The sequence below is a fragment of the Ctenopharyngodon idella genome, chromosome 5, assembly GCF_019924925.1.
Source record: "Ctenopharyngodon idella isolate HZGC_01 chromosome 5, HZGC01, whole genome shotgun sequence".
In the NCBI taxonomy this organism is placed as follows: domain Eukaryota; kingdom Metazoa; phylum Chordata; class Actinopteri; order Cypriniformes; family Xenocyprididae; genus Ctenopharyngodon; species Ctenopharyngodon idella.
Window position 1 is genome coordinate 11571425 of NC_067224.1, and position 22176 is coordinate 11593600.

At 37.0% G+C, this 22176-nt stretch overlaps 1 protein-coding gene across 8 annotated transcripts in view; it reads left to right on the forward strand.

Annotated features, from left to right (window-relative positions):
• The window catches only part of abr (ABR activator of RhoGEF and GTPase), a 321977-nt gene that overhangs the window by 115280 nt on the left and 184521 nt on the right, over positions 1-22176 (forward strand). For 6 of the 8 annotated variants that reach the window (XR_007930235.1, XM_051893761.1, XM_051893759.1 and 3 more), the window contains one exon: positions 3687-3872. Coding sequence is in view for 6 of the 8 variants with exons in the window: in XM_051893761.1 (XP_051749721.1) it covers positions 3687-3872 (186 nt within the window). In the remaining 2 variants the exon portion in view is untranslated. Of the gene's footprint in view, positions 1-3686; positions 3873-11916; positions 12033-20153; positions 20190-22176 lie in introns of those variants that run through there. The other 2 variants (XM_051893763.1, XM_051893764.1) reach the window with 2 other exon arrangements.

Below are 22176 nucleotides of genomic sequence, written 5' to 3' on the forward strand. Positions count from 1 at the left end.
CATTTGTAATGTTTTTGTTTTGTTTTTTTGCTGCAGACTTTGTAATCCTCTAGCTAGCGGATACAGTGAGTAAACAGAAATGGCAGACTCTGTGCTTCTCACTCAGGGGTGTGTATATGCTAAAAGGGCAGATCATCACCAGTCACGGGCGGGGTTTCCCTACTCTTACATAGGAGTAGGGGGAAATATAAAACAGCACATTCTGAGAGACTGAAAATTATAAGTATTGAGTGGATTTTTACCATTATAGGCTGGTTGTTTACACACACTGTGGACACACATCTGTGTTCAAACACCTTATAAAAGTGAATTTTGCATAATATGTCCCCTTTAAATACAGTACAATAAAACAATACACAAAAAAATTATAAAGTAAACAAATGTTTTAAACAGATTAAAGTGCAGAAGAACTTTAGAGAACAAAAGGTAACACTTTACAGCAGTGTTTCTCAAACTTTTTCTGCCATTCCCCATTTTAGAGGTAGGGAAGGGTTCCGAACCCCACCCGTCCCCAATCGCCCCAACAAAATGGTAATAAACTAGGCTTTTAGTTTAACTGTTAAAATGTATTAAAATATATTTTATTAACATCACATTTTAAAAACATAACTTCAAATAACAGCATTAAAAACTTTCAAATAGAGAAAATAAAAGTGCAATTATATTATCACTTTGTATGATAAGACTTTGTTCAAATGTAAATAAAAAATAATTAGTAATTAACCCTTTCATGCGTGAGTTTAAATTAAAATATTCTAGCTGAGTTTTTTGTTTTCCCTTATTGTTTCCATGGCGATGCTTCATGCTTGTCACGTCATACACTGTAACACTGTATGACAGATGTATCGCTTTTATTTAGTTTCTCCTTTTTTAAAATATTCACAAACTTGCTTACCATGTCATCAACTATCTGATATTCCGATTCTCAAATATGTGTAAGTAAGTGTTTTGTCGTTTAAAAACCTATTTAAATGATCTTGATCTATAACGCGAAATGGGCGCCGCCATGTTTATTTGCGCAGCTGCTCAAATAAACTGTCAGTCAGATTTACTGTCAGTCAGATTTACAGCACGTGAATTCATCAGTTTCTCCCGAAATACATGTAAGTAAGTGGCCGGTGATCTGGGAGAAAGATAGAGTAAACTTTATAGTTACTTACACTATGTGTATCTGATATGAATAAAACAAGTCGGCAAATTATATTTGAATTGATTGTTAATGCTGCTTCCATAGACATCAGTGTGTATTTCACAAGCTCTAAATGTATTGTTTTACTAGTACTGTTGAACTAATAAATTAACTTATGTTAACAAATGGCACCTTATTGTAAAGTGTTACTGATCAATAATAAAGAATCAGAACATTTTTAAACAATATCTAGGCTAGGGCATGTTTTAAATGATTTAAATTTAAATATAACTAACAGCTAACTGCTGTTTCATCTGCGCCATCTATACTGTCAGAGAGTGAATGTAGATTTTCATTAAGAATCAGCACGTCTCCTTCACTCCTTCCGCCATGCTTCTCATGCGCATTGTTTACATCAGAGTGCACATGCCTCTTTGACGCAGCATACAAGCAGTGTTGTAAATTTTAACTGGTTCATAGAAAAGTACTCTTAAAATGCATTCTAAAAAATCGAAATAATTCATAAATAAGGAATTATTCATAGTATTTTGAAGTGCCCACGAAAACAATATTGTGCATGTTCATTATCGTGATATATCATATTACTGTACATTGGCACATGGCTAGTAGCAACATATAAATGAGGTTAATACAAACAAAAGTGATTAATTCAAGGGTGAAAACAATGTTGTTGTATTGTCATACCAAATTTCAGTTGAGTACTGTAATAGTACAAGAGCAGAAGTGCTGGCTGTCACTTAGTTAAGTGCTCCCTGAGGAGTTTGTAATTGAATCCTGCTCTGGTAAAGGCAGACATCAGACCTTTTGGTTTGAACTGCAGGTTTAATGACTTCAAAACTACTGTAGTAATGATCACATGTCAGTTAATCAAGTGACAGTAAAGTCTCTTACTAAAGATCGGATTTTCTGTTCAAAAATTCTATTCTATTCTATCATGAAAAAATGATGATTTTCACAAAAATGTTCAGCAGCACAACTGTTTATAATGTTGATAATAAGAAGAAATGTTTCTTGAGCACCAAATTAGCATATTTGAATGATTTCTGAATCATGTGACACTGAGGCTGAAAATTCAGTTTTGCCATCACAGGAAAAAAACAAAAAATGCAAAACTTTTGTAAATGCAACCTTGGTCAACATAGGAAACTTATTTCAAAAACATTTAAAAAATCTTACAGATCCCAATCTTATAAATGATATATGCATTTAAATTTACTGTAAGTCTTTCTGGAAAGATGTCCAAAATATTATCAATATTTGTTTGTTCAATTAAATGCTCTCTAGAATGAGAAGGTGCAAAAGACTTAACAAGCTGCAAATCATCATGGTTTGTGACTGTGACAAAACTGAAAACTATTGGCAATTTTAAGAGGCGAGCTCTTCGTCATGCCCCACCCAAACTTCAATCAGAAATACATTAATACAGGAATAAAAAAATGCACATATGAAGCAGTTTCATGTGGCAGAGAAGAGCAGCAACTTATGAGTCATACTGATCTGAAAATAACTGTCTTGCACTTTAACACAGTGTTATCAGCCCTGAAGAAAGAAATACACACATGCATACCTGTGCTGTGAAATGTTTCCTCTTTTCTTGTTTAAACTATGTGATCATGTGCTTTCTTTTGTAAAATTTAGAAAAAACACAGAGGGATTGTACCCTGTTCAGTCCAGACAGCATTACAAATGCAATGAAAAAAATGTAAATCGATGTGGATTTTGGGTTAGGGTTAGGGGACCCTAACCTAAACCTAACCCTAACCCTAAGTGGAGAGAGAAATTGACCCACCAGTCAATGTATACCACTTGAGTACTACATGAAATTTGTCTAAACTAAATGCAGTGAAAATACCTTGATGATTTAATTGATGGTTTAATTCAGTCAATTTAAATCACCTCAGAAGTGGTGTAAATCAGCAGTCTGACTTGTGATGCAGCCTGGAATTAAACCACACCATGTTAATTCGTCTGGCCAGAGAATAACTGGCGCCCCGACTGAGCCTGGTTTCTCCCAAGGATGGAGTTTGGGTTCTTCACTGTCACATTTTGGCCTGCTTAGTTGGGGACATTTAAAATTCTGCAATATTATTGACTTGAATGCACTGTATTGGATGAGAACTGAACTGAGCTGGACGATGCTATCACTGTTTTCTCCAGAGATGCTTTATAGATCAATTGAAGTCATTCCATAATTGATGTACTTCACATAGTTATTGAACCGAACTGAATCAACACTGAGCAGATTTCAACTGAAAGAGAACTATTTACTGTTGTCTCTTTAGAGCTGCTTTACAGCAGAATTGAATTCTTTTTGCATCATTGAATCATTATTTTCCTGTTTATCACTGTAAAGCTGCTTTGAAACAATCTGTATTGTATAAAGCGCTAGCCTATATAAATAAAGGTGACTTGACTTGAAAAATAATTTTAGAGGTTTTGCATATGGCAATTTAGTACTTCATATATAAATACATGCAACATGTATTGTAGTGAACATGTTTATTAATTCACCTCTCTATCTTTCACTCTCTCTTAGCCCATGAAGCCACTTAAAGCTACAGCTACTACATCAAAGCCAGTGCTGACAATGGAGCAGATTGACACTATTTTCTTCATGATTCAAGACATCTTTGAGATTCATAAGGAGTTTTATGATGCTCTTTTCCCCAACATTCAGCAGTGGGATGAGAAGGTCACTGTTGGACATCTCTTCCAGAAACTGGTGAGTCCACCTGCCAAACATGTGTTAACCCTCTGGGGTCTGAGGATTTTTGGGGCCCTGGAGAAGTTTTGACATGGCCTGACATTTGTGCTTTTTTCATTTGCTTATAATCATATTAACACTCTGGAGTCGGGAAAAGCGCTGGCGCGTTTTGCAGGATTTTTTTTACATTGCAGCAAAACAGACTTAAAATACTCCGTCATTTTTTGTCATAGAGACATATGTAATATATCAATTGAAACTATAGAATATCTTCTTTTATTTGTGTACACTCAGAGTAAAAACAAAATGTTGTGCTTTTTGCAAAATAAAGAAAACTAACATGATGCGTGATCTGTCGTCTCCCTCTGAGCGAAGTCCAATCTGATAGTTCTCAGAAAATGAACTGTAACTTAGTGAATACTAATCACAAAAAAATTAGACTTATGTCTAAAGAAACGTTGGAATGTCAGGTTTTAAATCCTGTAAGTCAAATCGAAAACAAATATTCTCTGTTTATGTAATCTGTATGAAAACAGAGCCATGTCAGACGCCCGTGATTCAGCTCATTATCCGCTAATGCGGCCACGCCCACGGAGCTAGCGCTATTCAGACGCAAATTCTGAGGCAATACATGTATACATCGTCGCAATCGTGTATTTATTGTCTTCAAAAGTGTTTATCTGCATGTTATAGCCATGGTTAGCGACTTCTGGAAGCCTTTGTTAGTTCCTGGAATGTCACATGGCCTGTTCTTCTTTAGAGTAATTTGTGGACTAAAGGTGCACAGAGCGCCCTCCGGCTGTATGAATTGTATGAATTGAAACACAGTATCCAGTGCTCATATTGATGACAATAAATATTGAATAAATATTACTCCTCTCTATAGAAAATTGACATAAACATATGAGAATTCATCAATATTTCTCCAAATGTGCATGCTTTTAAGCTAAAAGCCTATATGAAATGCCATAGAGGTAACATTAATGTTCAGACGCTTTGCATCACAGAAATACATTATATTTTAAAGTATATAATAGAATACATTATTTTAAATTGTAATAATATTTCAAAGGATTGGTGTTTTTTCTGTATGTTTGATATACAGCATGATGAGCTTGAGACATGATCACAGAGGGTTTTTTCACATAGCCTACCTGACTGAAAGAGCTCATTATTATGCAGGTCATTAGCTCATTATGCTCATTCATGAAGATTCATGCCTCCATGCATACCGTGTTTCTTGACAAAAAGTGTCTTAGAAAATTTAAATCTCTCTATTGTTTTATATGAACGAGTAGGCAGGATAATTTTTACATCATTTTGTAAATGAAAAAACAACTGAAAAAAGCACAAATGTCAGGGCATGTCAAAACTTCTCCAGGGCCCCAAAACAGCCTCAGACTCCAGAGGGTTAATGGCAAAAGTGTCACTACACTGTATTCAGCACAGACTAGGCTACCATAATATGTGAGCAACATGTATATACATGTTTGTATTTTTGAGAGAATGACGTTTATGCGAGGTTATTGAAAAAACAAAAAATGTAAGTCACTGAAATAAGGCCTCAAAACAAATACTAAATATGTGTCCACAAGACTTCTGGGTATTGGAGGTTGAATCTGAGAACAAAGTAGTTTATTTTGTAGTTTATTTAGAATATAGTTAACAATATAAATGAGACACATTTTGAATAAATGAGGGCACATTTTGAGTATACATTTTTACCTGGAAATAAATCCTGTTCAAAGATATAGGTGAACATCACTTACCTGGCATTCCAAGGTGTTTGGTGTTTCTATGCACTGGAGAAAAAAAAAAAAAAAAAACCTTTCCTGCTTCCAGTCAGTGATCTCACCCATCTCATTCATTCAGAATATCCAGTGTGGGCCAATATCTGGTAACTATGATTCTCAAATCTGTGAGATAAAGGAAAAAACCCTCTGTGAGCATGCTGATAAATAATCATTTCAACTATTGTATTAGCATTAATAAAATGTCCACTCTTAACAGAAAACATGATTTTTGTGATCTCATGCATGCTCTTATTATTGCACATCATTTGAAGAAAATTTTGTGTAGGCCTATTATATTTTAAATTATATGCAATTACTATTTTTAATGTTTTTGAAAGTCTCATGCTCATCAAGCCTGCATTTATTTAATCAAAAATACAGAAAAAAAAACAGCAATATTGTGAAATATTATTACAATTTAAAATAATCGTTTTCTATTTTAATATACCTAAAAATATAATTTATTTCTGTGATGCAAAGCTGAATTTTCATCATTCATTGTAAACAAAAGCTTCATTGATGTGGCTCTAGGCTATTGAAGTAAACACTTCATAATCTGTCCAAAACAGGCCAAGAAATCATCTAAACATTCATATTAGGGTGTTTCTAGTAAAATTTAGTAGTGAAATTTAAGGTTTATGTTAAAATTTGTCATCTGATGCTTCATAAGTATAAACACAGTGTCATTAGACACCTTGACAGAAAAAATAATGAATGAATAATATGATTTAATGAAAAATTATGAAGCATTTATAGGTCCAAACACCATTTTTGCTCATGTCCCACACCTGTGGTCTCAATGTTGAGATACATGAAATTAGCTAATTCTTTTACAATATGACATTATTTCAAATGAATTAGTTTCATATAAATGTTACTTTACACCATCTTAAAGTTCTTTTTTTACTAATCATCTATATGATTTTTTTCATCTAAATACACCTGTCCCACACCTTTGAGTCCTTACCGCAACACTGAAAAAAAGACTCGTAATATAATATTTATTCAAAGCCAAACAAATCTAGTTTCTATGGAAACAGAAATTAGCATGTGAGCACATGGCTGACAGACTGGGCCACCCCCATTAGGTTACTCACAAGATCCAGAAAACTATATAAAGTATATAAAACTATATAAACTATATAAAATCATCTTTTCTTCTTAAGTATTTATTGTGTGTCCTTACCATTCAGCTTAGTAATTGTGTATTTTGAACTACATTTTAAAAATGAATTTGTGGTAAAGACCTTGTGTTGTGTTAGAGACAAATTCAAGTTTTATATTGTATATTACATTGATCAGCTACAACATTTAAACCACTGACAGGTGTGGTGAATATAATTTATTATATCATTACAATGGCACCTGTCAAGGGGTGGGATATATTAGGCAGCAAATGAAGTCAGTTCTTGAATTTCATAAGTTGGAAGCAGTGAAAAGAATAAGTGAAAAGATCTGAGTGACTTTGACAAGGGCCAAACGGTGATGGCAAGACAACTGCATCAGAGCATCTCCAAAACAGCAGGTCTTGTGGTGTGTTTATGGTATGTAGTGATTAGTACATACCAAAAGTGATGCAAGGAAGGACAATCGGTGAACTGGCGTCAGGGTCATGGGTGCCCAAGACTCATTAATGCACATGGGGAGCAAAGGCTCGCCTGTCTGGTCCGATCACACAAAAGAGCTACTGTAGCTCAAAAAATTGCTGAAAAAATGAATGGTGCCCATGATAGAAAGGTGTCAGAACACACAGTGAATAGCAGTTTTCTGCTTAGCAGTAGACCGGACAAAGTGAACAGGAACAGTACACAAAAAACTAACTATGCCTTTACATTTGTAAATGTAATGAAAATATTATTAGACTTTTAAATGTTCTTCCGCATTTCTCCATTGTTCTTGGGAGTTTATCATATAGGGTTATATTTTTAAAATGCATCAATGTGGGGGGTACTTTAAAATACACTACAGTTCTAAAGTACGATTTTTTAAAAATATTTTTGAAATAATGTCTTATACTGACCAAAAGCTGCATTTATTTGATCAAAAATTCAGTAAAAACAATATAATATTGCACAATATTATTATAATATAGATTAACAGTTTTCTTTTTTTAAATATATGTTAAAATGTAATTTATTCCTGTGATGACAAAGCTGAATTTTCAGCAGCCATTACTCCTGTCTTCAGTGTCGCATGATTCTTCAGAAATCATTCTAATATGCTGATTTGGTGCTCAAGAAAAGTTTCTTATTATTATCAACATTGAAAACAGCTTAATATTTTGTTTAAATATAGCTGCAAGCAGTGATGACGGGCCCAAGCCCTGGTGTTACTGCCACCCGATGGCTTCAGGGCAACTGTGCACGATGAGCAATATGCATGTAAACTGGGTAAATCATTATGGCAAAATATGGGACTCTTCCTGTTTCCCTTTTTGTCATTATTTTAATCCCTCGCCATGGCAACACCTTTTGAGATATCCAATATCTGTTCACAATTTAACATCTTCAATGTCTTTCCACCATGTTCACCAAGTTTGGTGTGAATCGTATGAATCCCATAGGAGGAGTAGTTAAAACTTAAGAGCCTGATTATTCAAAAAATCCACATTCAAACCAAAATATCTGACTTCCTATTGGTCGGAGCTAATGACTGTAAATTAGAAAGTTGTTTGGCAAAAAGTTTTAATAAAAAAATTATTAAAGTTTGACATGTTGCCATGAAAACAGTATTTAAGATATTAACAATCCTGCCGCAGGTCTACATCTGCGATGTTTTGACATTATACAGATGAAGTTGGAAGCAAATCAGATAAAAATAAGAGGGTGATTTCAAAGCATTTTTGAAAGTGACGCTATGTCTTTAAATCACAATAATCACATCCATGTGATCGGCCTCCTACAACAAACATGCAGCTGAAGTTATAACACACTTCCTGTTTCTCACCATAAATTTGTTTCAATTGCACGGCCAAACCATTTGAGATATCAAAAATACGCTTGCAATTTAGCATTCTCAATGTCTTGACTTCATGCTGACCAAATTTGGTGGCAATCAGATGAATCCTCTAGGAGGAGTATATCAAATTCCAGAGTATGTGTTCCAGAGCAACAATCCTTAATAGCAGACTTCCTGTTGGGTGGAACTAATGATATAGAGTGCGGAAGTTGTTCAGGTTCATGAGATCTATATGTGTACCGAGTTTCATACATTTATGTGTTAGTATGTATCTATGATTTCAGATTCCATACTAGGAGGCGCTGTAGAGCCCCCGTGCCACGCCCATGTCCCAGCTTTCTACGATTCTACATCTGCCATGTTTTGACATTATTCTGATGAAGTTTGAAGCAAATCGGGTAAAAATAAGAGGGTGATCTCAAAGTATGTTGAAAGTGACACACTTCCTGCTGCCAGTTGGTGGCACTATAACTTTGACTCACAATAGTCACATCCGTGTGATCAGCCTTGTACAACGAACACACAGCCAAAGTTTCATCAAAATCAATTAATGTATGCAGAAGTTATAACACTTCCTGTTTCCTTTTTCTCGCCATAAATTCGTTTCAATGCTTGTGGCAGACCGTTTGAGATATCAAAAATCCGCCCGCAATTTAGCATCCTCAATATCTTGTCTTAATGCTGACCAAGTTTGGTGGTGATCAGATGAATTCCCTAGGAGGAGTATATCAAATTCCAGAGCATGCGTTTTTCAAACAACCCTAAATAGCTGACTTCCTGTTGGGCTGGCGTATGACTTAGAGTGCGAAAGTTGTTTGGGCCGATGAGATCTATAACTGTATGAAGTTTCGTTACTGTAGATGAAAAGGGGTGCTCTAGTCTACAGAGTCCCTCAAATACAACCATATAAAAGGGTGTGTCACAGAGCTCCCCCACGACCCCTTTATGACAACTTGTGCCCGGCCCTGTTTGCCAACGATTTTCAAGAGTTTTTGAGCATGTTAAGGGACCCAAAAGTGCCAGAAAGTTCAGAAAAAAAATGTACCTAAGGAAAACAATGGGTCCTTTGCCTTTTCAGGGCTTGGGCCCTAATTATATTCATTAGTACCAATTAAAAAAAAAAAAAAAAAAACATATATATATATATATATATATATATATATATATATATATATATATATATATATAGTGAAACTGCTAGTACAGTCATTAGAAAATTTAACTGCTAAAATAAAAAGCACATTCATATAACTACAATATTCATGATGCTGCTAATTTTAAATCAATAACAAAATACAGAATATAGTGTAAATGTATTTTGTTATCTTGTGCTGTTAAGTTCATTGTTACTTTCTGAATGGATTTAGTTTGCCCCTACCCAGCATGCATTACTTCTCATCATTACAGGCTACACTTCATTTATCTCCTGAACCAAACACCAGATGGCAGGAGGTTATGACACATGATTTTTTTTTAGTTTTCTCCACATACTCAGTCTCACACACGCACACGCACGCACACACGCGCAATCAGTAAAACATTGTGACAGTGGTTGAGTTAGCAGATGGAGTAATTACAGGCTCCCTATTGCTCTGGAAACTCAGCGAAGAGGAAAAGAAGCACGAAAGACTATGACTGAAAGAGATGAGGAAAAAAGTTCTGTTAAGGTTTAGGATGAACAAAACCAGACGAAGTGGATTGGAGGCAGAGTTTCTCTCTTATTAGTCACCCTTCTCTCTTTCTTTATTTTTTCACTCACGTTCTTTGCCCTTCTCTTCCCACAAATGCTTCTCTCTTCACCTCTTCACAACAATTGTTTCTCTTTTTGCGTCTTGGTGACGTGCATATGCATATCAGTGCTTGTTTGTGGATACACTTGGTGAAAAGTCAGAGTGCTTGATGCAGGGTTGCTAGGTGACAATGGCACGTCCATGTGATGTGTTGTGTTCCAGACTTCTCCCAAGCAGTGGGAGAGAGGAGCATGCTGGGATGGAGATTGAGAACACAGGCTCTCATCACACCTCAGGGCACAAATATACAGCAATCCATAACTTTACAGAAGTCAGGAATCACAACAGAGAAGATAGATCATAAAAGACAATGGAAAGAAAGAGAGAGCAGAGCAGAGCAGAGCATCTGGTGGTCAAGGCAGAGTTTGAATGACAGTACTTTAGATAGTTTTGCTTTGTTAAAGGGATATTTCACCCAAAAATGAAAATTTTATGTTTATCTGCTTACCCCCAGGGCATCCAAGATGTAGGTGACTTTCTTTCTTCAGTAGAACACAAATGATGATTTTTAACTCCAACCATTGCAGTCTGTCAGTCGTATAATGCATGTCAATGGTAACAAAATCTGTGAGAGTAAAAAAAACATGCACAGTCAAATCCAAATTAAACCCTGCGGCTTGTGACGACACATTGATGTCCTAAGACACGAAACGATCGGTTTGTGCGAGAAATCGAACAGTATTTATATCATTTTTTACCTCTAATACACCACTATGAACAACTGCCTTGAGCGTGCACACGCTCTGGCGTAGTTTTAACATGGTGCCTGTAGTACAACAGTTGTTATACAAATGGAAGTAAACCACTAAAAAACATGGTTTTATTACATCAGAACTTCATTTTATTTTGTTACTTTTCGTAAGGGCAGCTTTACAAATAAAAAGGACACATACAAAGATCTTGTTCACATACCTCAGTTAGATGTGGAAAAAACATAGGCACAGCTGATGGTTTAAGTCGTGCATGATCCTCTCCTGGGTATGTAAAATCATCGAGGAAAAAATGATCGCTGCAGACCCTCAACAACTTTAGTACATTAATGCATTAATGGGTGTGTTGATATCCAGCCGAAGAGCAATCAACCATAACTTCAGGCGAGCAGGCTTAGAAGTTGGGAATACGTGGAAAGTCACCACTCCCGAATGAGTTCGCGCGAGAGAACGTAATCTTTTAGTTTTAAGTCGGTTTGAACAATCCGGATAAGCGCAAGTAAGTAAAATTTTTGATTAGCCGTCGTACCTACAATGTTTGTGCTCTGTGTAAACAATGAGTGACGTATACGCGCGAGAGATCACTTCCAGCACCAGAGCGCGTACACACCTCACACACCGGATGCCGTGCTCGCGCTCAAGGCAGTTGGACATGGTGTATTAGAGGTAAAAAATTATATAAATAAATTATATAAATACTACGGTTTCTCGCACAAACTGATCATTTCGTGTCTTAGGACATCAATGTGTCGTCACGAGCCGCAGGGTTTAATTTGGATTTGTCTGTGCATGTTTTTTTTTACTCTCATAGATTTTGTTACCATTGACATGCATTATACGACTGACAGACTGCAACGGTTGGGGTTAAAAATCATCATTTGTGTTCTACTGAAGAAACAAACTCACCTACATCTTGGATGCCTGGGGGTAAGCAGATAAACATCAAATTTTCATTTTTGGGTGAACTATCCCTTTAAATCTGAAATAGTGGTCGACCAATATATCGTCATGGCCAGTATAATTCCACAATTAAACATTTAATTCCACAAACCTCGCAAACTATTTATATTCCCAATTAGTGTTCCCTGGTCTTTTTTTTTATTCCTCATCTAATTCCATACAATCAATTAATCACATCACAAATTCAGTTACTTTTTAAGGTAAGAAAAAAAAAAATGAAGACCCTGGCACACAATGCTCGGTAAAACTAAAGAGCTCCTAAAACGGTATTAAAAATAACAAGTCTTACAATATTTTACAGACAGATAAAATACAGTCACACAGTATTTGGTGTCTTTAACAACTATGTACTTGCATAAAAAAGTTTGGTGCAATTAACTTATTGTGTTCATGTTGTATTGCAAAACACATTTGCTGCTATTGAGATGGGATATGGGTAAGGTTAGGGACAGGTTTGGTGGTATGGTTAGGTTTAAGGGTGGGTTATGGTGTAAGGGAAGAGTGAACAGTGTAATTATAGATGTAATTAAAGCTGCAAGCAGCGATGAAAGGGCCCTCGCACCCATGCCACCGCCACCCGTTGGCTTTAGGAAAACAGCACGGTGGGCAGTATGCATTTAAGTATATAAATATAGGAGAACTATGTCAGTCATTTGTATTTGCCACACTTCCTGCTACCAGCTGGTGGTGCTATGACTATAACTAAATTTTGGCATGTAAATGTCTTCAGGCCAGGGCACTTATCAAACATGTGAAGTTTGAGGCAGATCGGACATTGTATGCTTGAGTTACAACAACTTCCTGTTTCATGACGATAATAGCATGCTTTAGCACTCAGCTAAGTGTTGCTAGCATGTTTTAGGAATTTTCTAGCATGTTTAGCACTCAATTGTTTATTTTAGTATGTTGCTAGTAGTGCATCACAGTGTTAAACACGTCACTTCCTGTTGTCAGTGGGTGGTGCTATTACTATAACTGAATATTGTCATGTAGATGTGTTCAGGGCAGGACTCTTATCAAACGTGAAGTTTGGGGCAGATTAGACATTGTATGCCTGAGTTACAACAACTTCCTGTTTCGTGGCATAAATCGCATAGCCTACATTAGCACTCAGCCAAGTGTTGCATGATTTAACGTGTTACTAACATGTTTGGTACTTCATGGCATATTATGTGTTTCAGGGAGTGAATTACAGTGTAAAGTAGGGATGCACTGATACCAATTTTTCAGGACCGGGTACGAGTACCGATACTTTTTTCTGGTACTCGCCCATACCGATGCCTATACATTTATTCATTTCTCTCTCTCTCACTTTTTTTTTTTTGGGGTGACGTTGCAGTTTTCCAAGCACATCACAGTGAGACTAATGAATGTAGGACAGCTTCTTTATTATTACTCTAATGAAAAAAGCAATAATTTTTATGTGCTTGTCACAAACAGTGTCCAATAACCTTCAAAGGGCATAATTACCAATATATATAATTGTTATATAAAAAGAAATTTACAAACAAATTACAAACAATACAACAAATACTATAGAGATACAAATTAAATAAACTTGTTTTTCAGATACAGTGGTCATTATTTACTATGTATTACCATGTATTAACGGTTATTAATTATTAAGGTTAACGGAGGTTGATCGGAACGAAACTCAATGGGCATGTTTGACTCATGGCCCTAGAGGTCTGTAAGAATTTTGAAAGAAATCGGCCACAAGTTGGCGGTAACGAGTTTTACACCTCAGTAATCACATGGTGTTTCACAGATTCACACAATATGCATATCATTTGATAGATCTCCTCATGCTGAACAACTTTGCCTCAAGAACCAATGCTGTCAATCAAACCGTTTATTAATTATTTGCGAATATGTGAAAAAACTAATTTTGCAAACTAGTCCTAGGTTTTTCGCCCGATCGGAACGAAACCAGTGCAGGACAATTCTCTGGACTCTCTAGATCAATAATTATCAAAAAAAGTTGAACTTTACCCTTTGGGTCGCTACAACAGGGTCATTTAGAAAGTAGGCGTAGCTAAATATACCCAAAAGCCTATAAAACCTAAACGAAAACTCAGAACTTCACGAAAATAGGTGAGCACATGCAGGATATGACTCTAAAGAAGCACACCAATTTTTATGGGGTCGGACCATAGGTGGCGCTATAACTGGTAAAAACATTTAAAAAACATATGTTTTTAATGGTTTTGGCTGAAAATTTATATAACTGTGGGTGTGGTCGACTTATTTTTTATTGTCACGTCTTTAGACTCCTGAAACCTTCCCGAGTCCAACGATACCAGACTTGCCAGGTTTCGGCTTATGGTTTGCGCAATGTTGTGATTTAGCGCTTTAAAAACTTTTGTGAATATCTTCGAAACCGTTAATCCGATCGAGACGAAACCAGTGTAGGAAACACGGAACCCAAGTTGATTAACTAAATGTGAAGCCCAAATGTCAAAATTTTGATAGGAAATGGTGAAAAAATCCAATCAAAAATGATCTAGGGTTATTTTTTATGCTCTCATATATATATATATATATATATATATATATATATATATATAAAGTATCTATAACTTCAAAACGAAATGAGATATTTTCACCAAAATTAACATGCATATGTATGGACACACTCTGAGGACACCCAAAAAAAGTGGTGGCGATCAGGCAATAGGTGGCGCTATAACTGTCAAAAAACCTTTAAAAAACATATTTTTCCTTGTTAAATTGCCTCTGTTGGCTGTAAACTGTAAATTGGCTTTTCCATCTATGATCTAAGTGTTTACATGCTTGCTGAATAAAATATAATACCTTTTTATGCGCTTAAAGGTCTTAAATGCTTGAACCCCGGTAAATGCTGTTTTCAGCTTTAATTTTTAAATATATTTTTAAAATATAATTACATGTATGTACACAATGGGCCTCATTTATCAATCTAACATAGAAACGAGCGCAGATCCAAGCGCAGAAATTGTCTTACAACAGGGTTCACGTGTGATTTATAAAACATTCGTATGCTGGAAATCCTATCGTACGAATGATCGAACGTTGATAAATGTGGCGGCTGAAAACAATCGTCATTAAAGTATCACACCCCTAAAAATTCACGGTTTGGAAGCCTCGCCCCTAGAGTTTACGACATGGAGAAACGTAACCCGGCCAAGAAGAGGAAGTAATCTCATGAAAGAGAAATTCATTTTACACCAAAAACACCTGTTAACATAGTAATTGCAAACAATTACATTAATTTGTATGTATATTTAATACCGGTAAATAACATTCATAGGCCTATTGCAGTTCCCTCCACCACAAATCCTTTAAGTTTAATGGTATTCAGAACTGAATAAGAATGAAAAAGAAGCTATAAAATGATATATTAAACTATAAAGTAAAACATAAATTAGATTGTCATAATGGCATTCATTATAAACAACATAAGTCAAGCCAAAATTAATTTTTTTAGGCTAAAGCGAAACTGATGGGCTCACCTCTCTCATTTGGCAAGAATCCAAATATGTTTCTATATTTGCATGTAACATTTTGGTTGCTAAATTATTATTCATTATGTAAACAAGGCTTTGTACTTCACTCGTGTTCAAGTATCCACGTAAAATAGCATCCTTTACATGCGCAAAAATGTGTTTTGTTAGGCGATGGGCACACTGATTTACAGCGGACCATTTAATTTGAGCAGTGTAACTTTTATGTTTGGTTGACTGCATTTTAGTTTGATGATGAATGGCTGAAATATCAAGTTAGAAACGCTAGAACTGATGTTGTGTGCGTGCGAGGCACCTTGCGCGATCACTTGGATTTAATAAAATAAAGATGTAAAGAAAACAAATACAATGCGTTAGCGTGTCACAAAAACAAGCATCACACAGTTTTTTCTTTTGTTTATCTGTTAGTTATTTAAATGAAATATATGTTGTGCAGTCCTATTTATTTTATTCTTTTTATATAGCCTACTTTAATTTTATTCTCTTTTTCTCGGTTCACAGAAGCGCTGCAGGTGCGAGAAGTGATGATGTGTGAATCCTCATGTTCTTTTGCTGCTATTTGCGCATGTAAAGCTAAACCCCTGAAAAAAATATTGTATGGTATTTTTAATTGGTCACAAACACCCATCTATTCTAATTTAATTTTAATTAGACATTCTAATCTTAATGGTTTATGATCGACTAATGCGCTATGGTTGTTTGTCAGGAAAATAATCTAAATGATGCTCTCATTATAATTCTCCACCAGATTTACTATGCTGCACGCAAGTTCACACTAACTCAAAAACTTGCATACACGAGCTGAGACCTGACGTGAGATTTGATCGTCCACACAAATTCTTGTCTAAGCTTTTGTTCTATCCAGACTGGACTATTGTAATGCTCTCTTGGCAGGCCTTCCAGCATGCACTGTCAAGCTTCTACAACTGATCCAGAATGTGGCAGCAAGAGTGGTCTTTAACGAGCCAAAGATAGCACAAGTCACACCTCTCTTCGTCAGTTTGCATTGGCTGCCAATAGCTGCTCGCATTAAATTCAAGGCTCTAATGTTTGCCTACAGAACAACCACTGGCTCTGCACGACTATACCTAAACTCACTACTTCAGACTTGCGCCCTCCAGAAGTTTGCGTTCAGCAAGTGAACGGTGCCTTGTGGTGCCATTCCAAAGGGACACAAAATCACTCTCACGGACCTTCTCCTGGTCTGTTCCCTGCTGGTGGAATGACCTGCCATGCTCTATCAGAGCAGCTGAGTCTTTAGCAATTTTCAAAAAACTGCTAAAGACATACCTTTTTTGTCAACACTTGACCCAGTAATATAAGCACTTTTTGTCATTACTTTCTCTATTTGTGTGTGTATTTAAAAAAAAAAAAAAAAATTCCTAGCTACGAAACACTTTGCTGGTGAAACTGGGACTTGACACAGCACTTGCGTACTGTTGCTCTCATGTTGATTTGATTGCTTCTACTATTCTCATTTGTAAGTCGCTTTGGAGAAAAGTGTCTGCTAAATGACTAAATGTAAATGTAGCCACCGCTCACGTCCATATTAATAAATGCCAAGTTTTGCATGGAAACGGCTGTATGCACCATTTTCTGTCGTACGTTCGTTTAAAAAATGAGGCCCACTAAGTGCATTGTCAAATTATTAATTTAAATCTAATTTAAATAAAAAAACTACTGTCGGTATTTACTAAAGACACGCAGTGCAAAATTAGCGCTGAAAAGGCGTTGTTTTTGCGGCTGACCTTATTGCAGATGCATTTTTAGGAGTTTCCTCATACTAGGGCTGTCAACGAATATTCTAAATTCGAATATATATTCGAACAGTTTTAAAAAAACGAATTTCGAAGGTGAAAATTAATATTCGAATTAAAAAAAAAATGTGGAAAAAACTGCCCGCTGTAGTAGACAAATTGTAAAATTGTTGAACCGCGAGATAAAGTTGTATGCAAGCTATGTAAGATACAGTTAGCATACCATTCGACCACTAGCAACATGAGGTCACATCTCGAAAATGTGCACCCAAATGAGCATGGCATAATGTGTGGAACTCCAGCTAAACAGTCACGTCTTGACACTTACTTTGCATTGCCCGCCACAAGCTCTTTGTCTGCAACACGACAAGAGGCCATAACGGACAAATTAATTTCGTTCATTTGTAAGGACATGAGACCGATCAGTGTCGTGAATGGGGCAGGCTTCAGGGAGTTCTGTCAAGCAATGGAACCGAGGTACCATATCCCTAGCCGTGGAACAGTCACCAATAGAATCGTAGAAGTGTATAACAGCACCTCAGACAAAATAAAGGAATCAGTCAAAGACAAAGATGTGGCTCTTACCACGGACGGGTGGACATCCGTAGCGACAGTATCCTATGTTACAGCAACGGCCCATTGGATTAATGATGACTGGGAAATGCTTAACAATGTGCTAAAAACTAAAGAGCTTAAGGTAAGCCACACTGCAGAGAATGTAGGCGAATGCATTCAAGAGATCTTGGACGTTTTTGGCATAGAAAGGGGATCTGTGATTGCCATCACAACGGACAATGCCACTAATTACATCAATGCAGTGGAGAGACATCTTCAAACGGTAAATATACCATGTGTGGTGCACACAATAAACTTGGCTGTGCGTAAAGGGCTCGGGGTCAGAGCCATTGAAATCCCCGTTAGTAGGCTGAAAGTGGCGGCCTCACATTTCAGCAAATCTTCCACCGACAGCTACCTCCTTCAGCAGAAACAACAACTTTTGGGATTGAAAACTGAGAAGCTGATTAACGACTGTCCGACGCGATGGAACAGCACATATGAATTGATCTGCCGTGCATCGGAGCAGCAAGCAGCTGTGTCTGCTGTCATCTTTGAGAAAAAACTGTCAAGAATGGAGCTGACCACAAGCGAATGGTCCCTAATGGGAAAGGTGAGCATAGTGTATGAAATATGTACCGTAATCAATCAGTGGTGGAGGAAGTACTGAATCTCAGTAACCTACTTAAGTAAAAGTACAAATAACCAGAGACATATTTACTTTAGTAGCCTAAAAGTAGAAGTACCACAATGAAAACCCTACTTAAGTAAAAAGTACCCGATTTTAAATGTAGGCTACTTTAAGTATTAAAATTAAAAGTACTTGCATTACAATTTATTCTCTTAATGTCTATATTCTAATAATTAGGGCTGTAACAATATGAAACTGAAATCGCGACACACCCCCTATTTGAAGTTATCATTATAAATTATAATTTTATCATTATAAAAGCCTTTCTTTAAAGTTAATTTCGTTTTGTATTAAATATATCTATATCGAAATGTCTACTTTTAAACAGAAGCAATTCAAAACGAAAGAACACAGACTGCTCTCTGCTTATGCAGGCTAATCCGTATGAAATGTGCATTTCTCTCAGGCGCATTCACTACCGCGAAGATCGCGAGTCAGCATAGCCAACTTCATCTTTGCAGCCACTGACACAGAAAAACACTTGTTTATTAATAAACAATTAACATGTCTCCTTGCTATATTTTACATATTCATAATCATTACTTTTTTTGCCAGTTATTTGTGACCGCTTTTAGGTGCTTTATTGGCAGCGGCACTGAAAATTGGCATCGTTACATTCCACCACTGACCGTAATAGGCTGGACAAATGCAAAACTGTCCTAATATATTTTTTAAATAGGTAGAATGATGGCCCTAATTTACTTTGTGTGAATGTTAATAAGCTGGACAAACGCAAACCTGTCCTAATATCAACGCATTATATTTACTTATTTATTGCAGGTGCAAGAGGTCCTTAAACCCTTTAAAGTGGCAACAGAAGCACTTTCAACTGACAAATATCCAACAGCGTCAGCTGTACTGCCTTTAATACATGTTCTGCTCGCTCAACTGAACAAGCGAACGCCAGACGAACCAGAACCACCTGCATTGTCAGAGATGAAGACAAAGATCGTCACAGATCTTGAGAACCGTTATAGTGTGGAAAAAGGCGCATTTATGCTGCTTAACAAAGCGAGTTACCTGGATCCACGCTTTCATCGCCTCGTTCATTTGAAAGAGGAGCAGAGACGGCAGGTGCAGGTGGCTATACTGGAGGAGATGAAACAAGCGAATGTGGCAGGAGGCACAGGCAGTGAGGCCGCTGCCGGACAACCCTGTGATCAGCAACCCGCTGAGAAAACTGCGTTATCTGCTATGGGCTGTCTCTTCGGAGACACGTATTACACGGACAGCCCAGACCAGGACATCAGTCTGCTGCTTCAAAAAGAGATGTTGATGTATGAACAAGAGTCTCCAATACCTGCTCAACAAAATCCTCTCATGTGGTGGAAAACTTTGGGATCTGGGAGATACCCTCACGTCGCCCAGATGGCAAAGAAATATCTTTCCATCCCCGGATCCTCAGTGCGCTCTGAACGCGTCTTTTCCTCCGCTGGGAATATAGTAAATAAAAAGAGATCAGCACTGGCCCCTTCAAATGTGGACTATCTTGTGTTTTTGGCAAATAACCTGTAGGCCTTCAGGCCTAAGACCCGACGGTGACAGTGCACTAAAAAGACAATGGAATAAATTGCAGTCAGTTTTTTTTCCCCTTTTTTTTTATACAAGCACCAAGAATGTAAGTAGCCTTTTTCGTATTTAATAGCACTTTATTTTTTATGAACCTCAGGGTAAAAGTTATTTGTTTTCACATTTCTTGGAACTGTGTGCCTCATTTTATTTAACGTTAAACAGAAACATTACTTAAGTGTAGGCTACTGTACTGACTGAATAGATATTGCATGAATAAAGGATAAATGCACTGCTTCCACTGGTTTGATTATTTACCGTTTCATGTCAAGGAAAAGTTCCATGTTTACCACAGCACAGCTCGCTCGGAGCATTCAATATGCTGTAAAACTTCAATTAATATTAATAATATTTGTTTCAATCACTGAATGAAGCCTGCTATATTTGGGACAAGAGTCGCGGCCTTAAATTGCTTGTACAAAACTCTTGATCAGCACTCAAAATTTGTTTGTTCATTTAAACCGTTATGCGCAGAGAGCGTGAGGGTGAGAGAGAGTGAGGTCTGCGGTCTTGGCCATTAGTTGATTTACTTGTTTTTGTGTAGGTAATACGTTGTCAAATATGTTTAAACTTAAATAGACTACCTATACAAGTAGTTATGTCTCTTTGTATTAATTTGTTCTGTTATTGACGTAATATTCGTGTTTTTTTTAGAGGGAATATTCGAACGTCATTTTTGAGCAATTTTGACAGCCCTACCTCATACCATAATCCCCCCTCCACCAAACTTTACACTTGGCACAATGCAGTCAGGCAAGTACCGTTCTCCTGGCAACTGCCAAACCCAGACTCGTCCATCGGATTGCCAGACAGAAAAGCGTGATTCGTCACTCCAGAGAACACGTCTCCACTGCTCTAGAGTCCAGTGGCGGCGTGCTTTACACCACTGCATCCGACGCTTTGCATTGCACTTGGTGATGTAAGGCTTGGATGCAGCTGCTCGGCCATGGAAACCCATTCCATGAAGCTCTCTACACACTGTTCTTGAGCTAATCTGAAGGCCACACAAAGTTTGGAGGTCTGTAGCTATTGACTCAGCATGCGCTGACCCCGCTCTGTGATTTTACGTGGCCTACCACTTCATGGCTGATTTGCTGTTGTTCCCAATTGCTTCCACTAAAAATTGACTGTGGAATATTTAGTAGTGAGGAAATTTCACGAATGGACTTATTGCACAGGTGGCAACCTATCATGGTATCACGCTTGAATTCACTGAGCTCCTGAGAGCGACACATTTTTTCACAAATGTTTGTAGAAGCAGTCTGCATGCTTAGGTGCTTGATTTTATACACCTGTGGCCATGGAAGTGATTGGAACACCTGAATTCAGTGATTTGGAGGGGTGTCCCAGTACTTATATATAGTGTGTGTGTGTGTGTGTATCTGTGTCTACGTGTTTGTCAGATTACATGTAACAAGTTGCACCTGAGATTACACAAGATCACGCGCAAAACTTGCCACTCCCATCAGCGCATTTGTGGAATTGCACTCTAGTGCTAATTTGCCCCATTTAGTAAATCTGGCCCATAATGTAAAGTGGGACTTAAAATAATAATGCTTGTAATACTGCTATCAGCTCACAGACACCTGGTTTTAAAACAGTTACATTTTTGCTGGTTAACATAAAAATATTTGTCTGTTTGAGCATCCTGTCTGACCCAACACAGCAGTGTTGGCTCAACCAATGGCGTGAGTTTGGGGCGTAACTATCTGTTTGCTAACCCGAGGCAGATGGGGTAGTGTTTGGGAAAACATTGTGAAAACAGTAATTTTTTTTTTTTTGCATACTTACATTTGATGATGCTAGTGCTGCAGAAATTATGCACTTTGAGCTTTAATATCAGGCCTCAGGATTGTTGTGCTTCACTCTATGTGAGCATCAGTTCTTCATCATAAAATGTTCCTCTGACTGATATTAGAGCAAACAATTTAAAGTGGTGTGATGAAGTCTGCTTTAAACTTTACGTCTCAGTGTTTCAGTCTCCAGAGCCCTCATGCAGAAGCTCTTCTGTCTGTATCTCATGTCTTATCCTGAGG